A 10770-nucleotide genomic window follows, 5' to 3' on the forward strand; every position below is an offset into this window, starting at 1 on the left:
GTGAAGGTCAGAAATAGAAGGGGAGAATATCAGTCGATTGTATAAATGTGAGAATTTGACGGGGATTTTATTTTATTGATCTAAAACAGCATAATGATCTTGACTTCGGTGAGATTTCAAATCACAGTGTAACAAACCTAATGTTGTATTCCAATAATTTGTGTCCGACAGTTCAACAGTTCCGGTTTGATGATGATGAAGGTGCAACATATTTAGTACAAATATCAATTTCACCTCCTTTTTAGAATATTTTATTACTAATATTTTTGTATTTTCAAATTCAAACATATTCTAGGACAATTTTTTTTTGCTGTTTGCTCAAATGTGTAGGGTTTACTCTTCAGCTCGCCATTATATTTGAGCCATGGTCCACCAACATTCCTGTCCCCAGTTTCAAGGTGGCTGTGCATGAAGAATTTGGTTATTCTTTCATCACTCATCTTCACAGGATGACAAACTCAGTGCAATTGTGACTGCATATGAAGTTCTTGACTCCACATATTGTACACTTAATACAGTTCTATATTTAAGAGATGGGGAATTATGTACATTATTTAGATTATTTACAATGGGCGGATATTTGTTCTCATCTTCTTTGTCGTTACTACTACGCCATATATGTCCGTTGGTATATGCCGTAGTGGTTAAGAGTGCGAGTTACTTACCACAAGATTCCGAGTTCGATTCCAGGCAGTGACCTGACTACTACTACTACTACCACTACTACTACTACTACTACTACTACTACTACTACTAATAATAATAATAATAATAATAATAATAATAGTAATAATAATAATAATTAGCAATTTAACAAACTAAAGGCAAGCTAATAGCGACCACTAAAGTTTGCATCAAATTCCAAAATCGTTGATTTGGCTATATCCGTTAGGGGCTTACCTCCCCTTGTCAGATTTGTGGCTATTTATGTTGTTTTTACTCTTATTCCAAGCAATACTTGTACTAATTAATACCCTCTGTCACTTTAATGATCTCTCTCTATCTCTCTCTCATTGGTAGCTAAATATTTTTCCTTTTGCTTCAGCAAGGTAACCAGCTGTATTCGTATGTAGTACTCTGCAAGAATTCGTCAAGTAAACCACATGGGACTGTTGATGCCCGACTTCATTTGGTATGAGAAATCCACAGGTATTTGCGAGATAGTACGAGAGTTGAAGATAGATACACGCAAAGGTGGAGGTATCTTATTAGAATGTCTTAATTCTTAACTCCCACAATAGCAACGTTTGCAAAGTTCATGCACATAGTTATCATTTGGGAGCACGTTGACGTACAGCCATATTTTTAAACATATGTGTGTGTGTGTGTTGTGTGGGCGTGTGTGTGTGCGTGTGTGTGTGTGTGGTGTGTGTGTGTGTGTGTGTGTGAGAGTGTACGTATATTACTCCGTAGACAATAGGTAGATCTTTCCATTTGCCGAACGGTATCCAACAGGATATTTTCAAGGACTCCTTGACAATGAGTAGCACTTTCGCCATGAAATATACAATATAAAATATATTATTATTATTATTATTGTTTTTACGTATTATTTTTGTATTCATATTCGTGTAACATCGTCCGTTTTTCTGTCCTTGTTTCGTATACATTCGAAGCTTTCTTCCAAGGAATCTAATGCGCTTAGCTTAGTTTTTTTCCTTGGGGCTGGCCAGATTGGCGCAATCTCAAGATTAACCAGCCGAAATTGCGAGGATGCTCCGGTTCTTGACTGAAGATTGAAGGCTTCGAATGTCCCGTCCGTGTTTTTTGTATCGTATTCTAGATGTTTTGCGTTCTTGTTCCAGTTTGTATTTTTTATACACACACACACACACATATATATATATATATATATATATATAGAGAGAGAGAGAGAGAGAGAGAGAGAGACAGAGAGAGACAGACAAACAGAGACACGGAGAGAGAGACACGCACACATCTACATACTACATCTACATACTTCAGCGTATATGCATTTCTTTTTTTTACTTGTTTAGAGAAAGACAAGCAATAAAAATAAATTATGATATATAAAATATATCAACATCAACAAATATTGATTGCTTACGTGTAAGGAACGCAGTGGATAATCAGGCCAAATATTATGTATATAATTGGCATTTTCTTCTGTATAAACTGGAACTTTACAATTGCATAAAACGATTTTATGAAATTGCAATATCACTGTGAATATGATCTGCAAAATAATGTATAAATATGTACATGTAGATTTCAGCATGAGTAAATTTTGTTAAAAATAATCTTTACAATTGGTATAGGCGTGGCTGTCTGGTAAGAAATACCTCCCCAAACAAATGGTTCTGGGTTCAGTCCTACTGCTTAAGTGTTTTTTCTACTCTAGTTCTACCCACCCAACCGACCAAAGAGTTGTGAGTGGATTTGGTAGAGGAAAGCTGAGAGAAAAACCGCCATATATATATATATATATATATGTGTGTGTGTGTGTGTGTGTGTGTGTGTGTATGTGTGTGTGTGTGTGTGTGTGGTTGTGCTTGTGTACGTATCTGTTCATGCATTTTTCGAAGAAACATTTTCTCTATTGTAAATTGTTTATTTACAAACCAGTTCCTAGAAATTTTATTGTAAATAATAAATATAAGTATATACCCAGAATTACGCCAAATAGCAGTTTTCTGTGAATCAATTTTGGTAAAAAAAAAATTTCGAAGGTGACTTGCACATTACAGCAATTAAATTGCCGTGTATTCATTATTCTGTTTAACCCACTTTCCTTTTTTTTTTTTTCCATATTTTTCATATTTTGCGTGACAAACGCTGTAATTAAAATTTGAATAAAAATAATTCTTCTAGACATTTTTTTCTTTCAGGAAATTAAGGGAAATGATACACATTAAGCATACATTGAATATATATTTAACAAAAAAAAACATAATAATGTAACATTTATTGACATAATGAATTATTTAGTCACATGAGCACCATTTCAACAGATACCTTCAAGAACCCTGGGCAAGTTGTCATATAGACAGTAAGACGTAGACAGCTTCTACTTATAATGGGATTAGAAGTTGATAGTGAAAATTTACATGAAAATTTAATTTAATGCATCCAAACGTACACATACACGTTTTTGCGTTTATATATGCACACGTATATGTACATACATACCCGACATCATACATGCGCGCTTCCATCATTCCCGGTGTGTACACATCTGAATTTATGTCGTCGTTTTACCTCGTTAGTTATTCATGCAGTAACGTTTTTGTTAGTACTTTTCTAGTGACATACGGTAGCATTCAAAGTATTATATACTAGCATTAAAGATTGAAACCACAATCCTATGACCGTGAGTCTGCTGCCCTAACCACTGGGCCACTGCGCCTCCACACACACACACACTTACATAGATAATAGATAGTAACAATTTTATGTTCATATGTTTTAGTGGCTAACCCCTGTTTATATTTGTTAATGCTGGGTATGTTTGTGTAATTGTTTGGGTTGCAGTGACTATCATACGTTCGTATAGCTGTTCGTGCGCATATCGTTTCTAGGTGTTAAAATCCCTTTAACAGGTTCTATAAGACTGGAATTTTGGAATATGCGCATAAAAATCAGTAGTATGGGATACATGTGGAACGATTGCAATTTTGTTTGGGTGTGTAAAGAGGGAAATAACCCACATCTGCAATTTTGATGAAATTCGAAACAGGTATTCCAGTTCATTATAGAAAATATATCCGAAAAGTCTAATTCTTCAATTGTATGTAACTCAGGTAACTCTGCTAGTATATATATATATATTATATATATATATATATATATATATATATATATATATATATAATATATGAATGTATGTATGTGTGTGTATATACATATATATATATATATATATATATATGAAGCATGTGAACAATGAAAGTGTACGTGTTTAAGACGAACATACATGCGACTATATATAAATATATGTATATAACATATATGCAGGAGGCATTTTATATATTTTAATTTCGCCCAAGCCCATTTTTTTTTCGATTTGACGACTACACAGTATATTAGGGTCAGTTGGGTATTGTCTGTGAAATCAACAGCACCATAACGCAATTTACGCTGCCCGAAATTTGAAAACGACATGCTGTACTGCTTGGCATTCAAGACGGAACCTCCAATATGGACATTTCAGAGTATTTGGGTATAGATATGAGGTTCCAGAGGATTCCAAAGGAGCTGGATGAGTCTAATTCTAATGGAGATTGCCAAGGTACAGTAGTTCGGAAAATTCACTCTGATAATTCTGTTAAGAAAATAACCCCTGACTCTGCTGGCGAGATCCAGACCATGATCGACAACGATACCTTCAAGTGAATCAAGGACATCGCCACATACATGGGAGTGTCTGAGTTTCTTATCAAGCAGGTAGTGCATGAAGATATTTAATATTCCTCATACAAGATAAGAAATGGTCAATTATTATCACCAGCACTCCAGAACAAGATCGTTACGAACCTTGAGAACAAACACAATCATCCCTCCAACAGGGTTTGATTTTTCTCACACGAGTAACATTTCTGCCAGAATCAGATGGTGAGCACACAGAAATATCCCTATCAAACATCTAGTCAACATTAAAGTGTTTGGAGTGATCAACAGTGATTGGAATGTTATGAATCCATTCATCTTCCCACACGGCCACACACGCAATACAGAAGCCTACATCAAGTGCCTGGAGAATGTAGTGTAGCACCGGGTCAAAAGGGTGGCTGCTGGAAAACCCTGTCAGGCAACAGAACTCCACGCCATGCCGCACATGCAGGAAAACATCTCATGGCTGTCAGACAATTTCAGCGACCACATAACCTCTAACATCAGGCAAAAATACTTCCCAGACAGCAAGAGCTTTTATTAGTATGTATGGGATGCAGGTGTGCGAGTGACCAAAAAAACTCTTTGTAACACCGAGAGCGATGTATGATACGTAACTTAAAATTGTAACTTAAAATTGTTACCAGTCACAGAATGTAGTCTATAGTATAAGATGTATAGAGGGACGATGTATAAGATGTATAGAGTAACAAGACAACTACATATGTAGGTGAAACGGCAAGAAGCATAAGAGGGCGGGTAAATGTCCATTGGAGAGAACTAAAGGAAGGTAAAAGCTCATCGATTCTGTACCAACATGCCGAACAGGAACACAGGGGATCAATCAACAGCATAGAAATTAAAATATTGTCCACACATAGAACAAATGCAACAATCAGACAACTTACAGAAGCTACACACATAATAGAAGATAAACCTAGCCTGAATAGGAAACTGGAATGGAACACTAGCACATACCACAACATATGACGGTAGGGGATACCCATAAACTGGTTACAATATAAACAAAACGGCAAACATAATAAATAAAATACACAGATAAAAAAATAAATAGAAATAAATAACTATATGAGTTTTTTTAATTTAAAAGATTTTCTTATTTATTATTATTATTATTATTATTATTATTATTATTATTACTAGTATTGTTGTTATACATACGTACATACAAGCATACGTAATAATAATAGTAATAAGTGGCTGTAAACACATGAACAAAATAAGAATAAACAAAAACAACGAAAACAAATTACATGAACGTATATAAACAGAAGATACAAATATTACAGGCATCCCCCACGCACACACACACTAAATAAACATTGACGCACATAGAGATATAAGCATGCGCAAAGACATACAGTAGAAATACAAAATGGCTGACGGTTAGTAAGGAGAGACAAAATAAGAAAGAAGAAAACAAAAGACTACTGGGGCGGTCACAGGAGTGTGACGAAAGAACTCTGGCCGAAATAAGATTAAGATTAATGTAAAAAATAAATAACACCAAATATATAGTTCGTGTGTTTTTATTGGCTAAACTGGCAAAATGACCATTCCGAAATATAACAATATAAATACATATATATCTACATATGTTACACACACACACACACACACACATATATATATATATATATATATAATATAATTAAATATGAAATATATTATATATATGATATATATATACTTATATTTTGTACAAAATAAGGTTTTGTTCCTTCAACATAATTGAAGTAAGGACAGGCTTCGTATTGATCATCAAACTGACAGTTGAAATAGATCTTTTTCAAAGCTCAGTTTGATGAACAATGCCATCTCTTGTGAGAACAAAACGTTATTTTGTACAAAATTGTACAAGATCTTTATTATCATGGGTCTAATATATTCTTAAATCCTGTAAAACATATCTTCTGTGTTTTTTTTCATATATATGTTCCTATTATTTCTGTAATCAAGATACATCCAATAGAAAATTATAGATCGGTAGCCACTACAGACATTCTTTTTCTCTACTTGTTTCTATCCTTATTTTTTTCTGTGTCCCTTTCTGTAGAAGACCGTAGGATCGAAACGTAAAAGGCTTTTTCAATTCCTGAACGTTATACTAATACACCTGTTTGTTTTTATACACCAACTGTTTTCGTCTTTTGTTTTCTTCGTGAGCTCTCCCAATATATATATATGTATGTGTATATATATATATATTCACAGGCTTATATTATATATATATATATATATATATATATATATATAGAGAGAGAGAGAGAGAGAGAGAGATAAATGCGTATATAGATATCGAAAAGAGATTGTAATTCTGTGATTGTATGTGCAATATTATCTTCCACTTATATAGCATATATCTACATACATATGTGTGTGTGCATGTATATATATATATATATACACAGATATATATATATATATATGCATGGATGTATATGGATGTGTGTATGCGAATCTGTGTGTGCTCGCGTATGCATCTGTATATGTCTTTGTGTGTGCATTGTAATCAATAATGATAATCAAGATTAACACATTAATCATTAATTCAGGATTACATAATACAAAGGCCGAAACTACCCGTCGCAAACAATTGTTTACGAGATGTCTCTCCTCTCTCTCTCTCTCTCTCTCTCTGTATTAGTTGGTATATATATATATATATATATATATAATATATATATATATATATAGGTAAAACAACATATATATCATTAGAGTTTAAGTGGCAAACAGCTGGATAGATGCGATGTAATAACAGACTGATAAGATCAGTGGATAAATGTAACGGCGTGCGACAAAAACAAATTATATTTCAAAAACGGAAAAAGCAGTGTGCACAGGTAACTGTACACCGATTAAAAGAACGATAAATGTAAAATGGACTTACGTTTCAGTGGAAACTCTTAGCAATGCAACGAGCAAAACTGAAGCTAGAAACAAAAACGCAAACGAAACGAAGTTTACGTTTTCAAGTGAAGGCAATAAACAGAGTAGTTGGAACGAGGCGTATAAGCCTGTGAAATATTAAGAGCAATCTATATGATATATCAAAAATTGTTTTAAAGATAATTGTATACAGTGACGAAAATCACAAAGATCAACGCCAATTCACAAACATATTCTGAAAATATCAAAAAATAACAAAATCCATGACTAATTAAATGTAGGTCTCGATCAAAACTCCGCCAAATGCTCAAGTATGTTCCGGACGGAATAGCTGTCCCACCCTTCGTTTTTTATTGTATTCCACATTCTGAAACGAATTCAATTCGTATTAAAAAGAAAAAAAGAAAAATCTCGCCACCTTATATCGTACCTCTCCCAAAATTTTGCGCATTTGATATATTTTCGTTTATGTGAAATAATAATAAAATTTAAGAAATTTGGCTGTTAATTCTAGCATGTGGAGAGACCGTCTACGCTTAACTTATATGTGTTGGTTGAAAATTACCTAACAAAACTTCTAGGGTCGTTACATTTGACTAAACTTTTTTTTAAAGCATGACCCAGCATTACCGAGGTCAATTGATTTAACATATACAAGGGAAAGAAAAACACCAAATAAATACGTAATATATTACTGAGGTGGTTTTGACTTGGCTTCAAAAACAATTCTGTGTTCCATACAGTTGTCTTATAATACTGCAAGGTCCCTCGGCATGGTCACAGTCTAATAACTGCAATAAGTAAAAAGGAAAACAACTCTAGGGGTCGATATGTTCAACTAAAATTCTTCAAGGCTACAGACTAAAGATTGAAACAAGTAAAAGGGGTGAAAAAATGAAAGATAACCCAAAACTATAACCGAGTGGGATTTGTTCACTTTCACTCTTTAACTCTGGGGGTTTTGTCCTAGTTGGGGTTTGTCCTACACTAGAACATAGATGTTTGTTTTAGAAATATTCAATTTGTAATGTGCTGGTTTGTTTTTGGATTAATCTTAACTTTGTGCCATAATTTTTTTTTATTTTGAGAAATATTTAATTTGTAATGTGCTGTTTATCGCATTAAGTGAATATTGACTGCTTAAAAATATAAAATACGTGTTGTTTACTCGGTTTTTCTTTTTAGTCACTGAGATGGTTGTGAAGTGTGCTAAAAATAACAGCTAAATAGGGCTTATATCATGCACCCCTACATTTTTTTGTGTTTTGCATGTTTGTATGAAGACCCGTGAATATATTACAAATTCGCAAAAACTTTCATGAAAAATCCGAAATATATATATAATGCTATGAGCGGTTTATATGGTATTCTTAAAGCTCTGTTCACAGTTATTTTCGAATTTTTGCCACAATGTAAGCATTTTTATGCATGGCATTATATATTCATTTCTACTTTACCTGATACAATTCCCCTCAAATATAATTTTACTTGAAACAAGATGCTTCTGTGACAACCTGTTGTTATATGGTACATAAGGGAGAAAAAAGTGACTGAAAATGTCCCTTTATTTTATCAATTTTCGTTGTTCACACATGTACTTGTGGTGTTTGGCTTTTTTATCATTGTGAAAATAGAATAGAGGAGAGAGAAGAGTTCCTTTTTTTAAAATATTAGTTGAAAATGTTTTAGAATATAAAATACAATAACATTTTTTGAAACTAGTAAGGAAAAAAATATCGAGAAATCAGAAAGTACACATTTTGCTCCAGTTAGCTATTTAGTATAAAGAAAATGGATAGATGTAAAAAAAAAAGACATTCGAACATATATGCAATGATTTTAAAGCCCAAAGCAAGTGCTTTTAGCTGTTGAGGAATGTAGATTTACAATTAAAACAAAAATCAAAATCTAAATTTTGGAACATATTTTGTATTTATCTGTTAGGAAGATTTCAAAGACTTACTGAAATAATAAAGATTAGCAGTGCTAATGTGTGTGTGTGTGTGTGTGTGTGGTGTGTGTGTGTGTGTGCGTGTGTGTGTGTGTGTGTCTGTGTGCGTCTGTATGTGTGCCCTTTTATTTTGTAATGGTCAGTTTAAGGTCATGATTGGACAGTCGCACTGGAAAAATGAATTCAACTAGACAATAAAACTTATTTTTTAGCCTATTTCTCTATATACATTCATACATACATACACACGCATGCATACATGCATGCATACATATATACATACATACATGCATACATACACACACATACATCTACATACATATATGGTTTTTATTTTTCTTTGTCACTTCCCTGGCACCATGCTGCTATTGGAGACAGATGTCTGAAAGGGAACTTAAACTAAAGAGAATTAAACGTTTTTTTTCTGTTTATTTCATTTTCTTGCCATGTATATATATATATATATATATATATATATATATATACAAACACAGAAATGCACATACATTCATACATTCCTACATTTATTCATTCATTCATACACACTTAAATACATACATTTTTTTCCCCACTTTTCTTTGTCGTTTCACTGGCACCCTCCTTTTTGTAGGTGAATGGTATAGAAATAAAATTTTTTCTCAGTCTATTTCGTTTTATCAGCCTCCTCTTCATTGCAAAATATAAAAAGAAAAATATTGAGGGAATGTAGGGTATGGCCGATCGGAATAGGTGACCGTCTGAAAGGCATGTTCTCTGTCGTCGCTCCTTTACTGCCATTATGGGCCCTGAAGCCCAAGCTTAATCAGTTTTATAGTAGATCCGCCACTGGTCAAAACCGCTATAAACCCATTTAAATTACTTATATTATTTCCCCTTCACGATAAAAGGTGTCTGCAGGCGACATGACAAATAGAATCTACAACTTAAAATTAACTGGTTAATTCCCTATTGCAATTTCAACGTTAGGAACCTATTAAGGAATTCATTCGTTTCTTAAGGATATATTCCTGTGAATAGAAATCAAAAGAAGATCTTACCTTGGAGCTAATAGGTATCCCGAACACCAAGAGAAATGTGCCAACCTCTTTCTACGCATTCAAGTTATGAATTCAAATGCCATGCACAGCGTTTATGAAAAAAAAAACGGTAAATTCGAGCCTTCGCAAAGCCACTAGATATGAGTAGGGAAATTTAAATAAATAAAAAGTTATGTAAAGTTACATTACGGACGATATATAATAAACAATTAATAATTATTTATTAATATATCAATGGGCAAACATTTTATCATAAAGCACGAAGAAAAATGTTTATAATTATAAACAAGTCACAATTATAACAAAAACGGTTTCAAAACCCTTACATGTTTAGAAATAGCAGTCAAAACCGCAATGAAGCCATTTAAATCACTCATATCATTTTTCTTCATGATCAAAGCTGTCTGCGGGTGACATGACAAATAGAATCCACAACTTTAAAATAACTTAAGAGAAATATTGTGAGCGATTTGAATAGCTTTATAACGGTTTTGACTGCTATTTCTAAACATATATATA

At 33.2% G+C, this 10770-nt stretch overlaps 1 protein-coding gene across 2 annotated transcripts in view; it reads right to left on the reverse strand.

Moving 5' to 3' along the window:
* LOC115220626 overlaps positions 1-10374 on the reverse strand; it is a 41710-nt gene extending 31336 nt beyond the window's left edge. Inside the window, exons 1-3 of one of the 2 annotated variants that reach the window (XM_036509932.1) lie at positions 7265-7842; positions 2170-2197; positions 2069-2126 (exon numbers count right to left, since the gene is read on the reverse strand). In XM_036509932.1, the coding sequence (XP_036365825.1) occupies positions 2069-2121 (53 nt within the window). In that variant the 5' untranslated portion in view covers positions 2122-2126; positions 2170-2197; positions 7265-7842. Of the gene's footprint in view, positions 1-2068; positions 2198-7264; positions 7843-10251 lie in introns of those variants that run through there. The other variant, XM_036509931.1, reaches the window with a different exon arrangement.
* Between the last annotated feature and the right edge of the window lie 396 nt (positions 10375-10770).

Source organism: Octopus sinensis, linkage group LG16 (genome assembly GCF_006345805.1).
Source record: "Octopus sinensis linkage group LG16, ASM634580v1, whole genome shotgun sequence".
Lineage (NCBI taxonomy): Eukaryota > Metazoa > Mollusca > Cephalopoda > Octopoda > Octopodidae > Octopus > Octopus sinensis.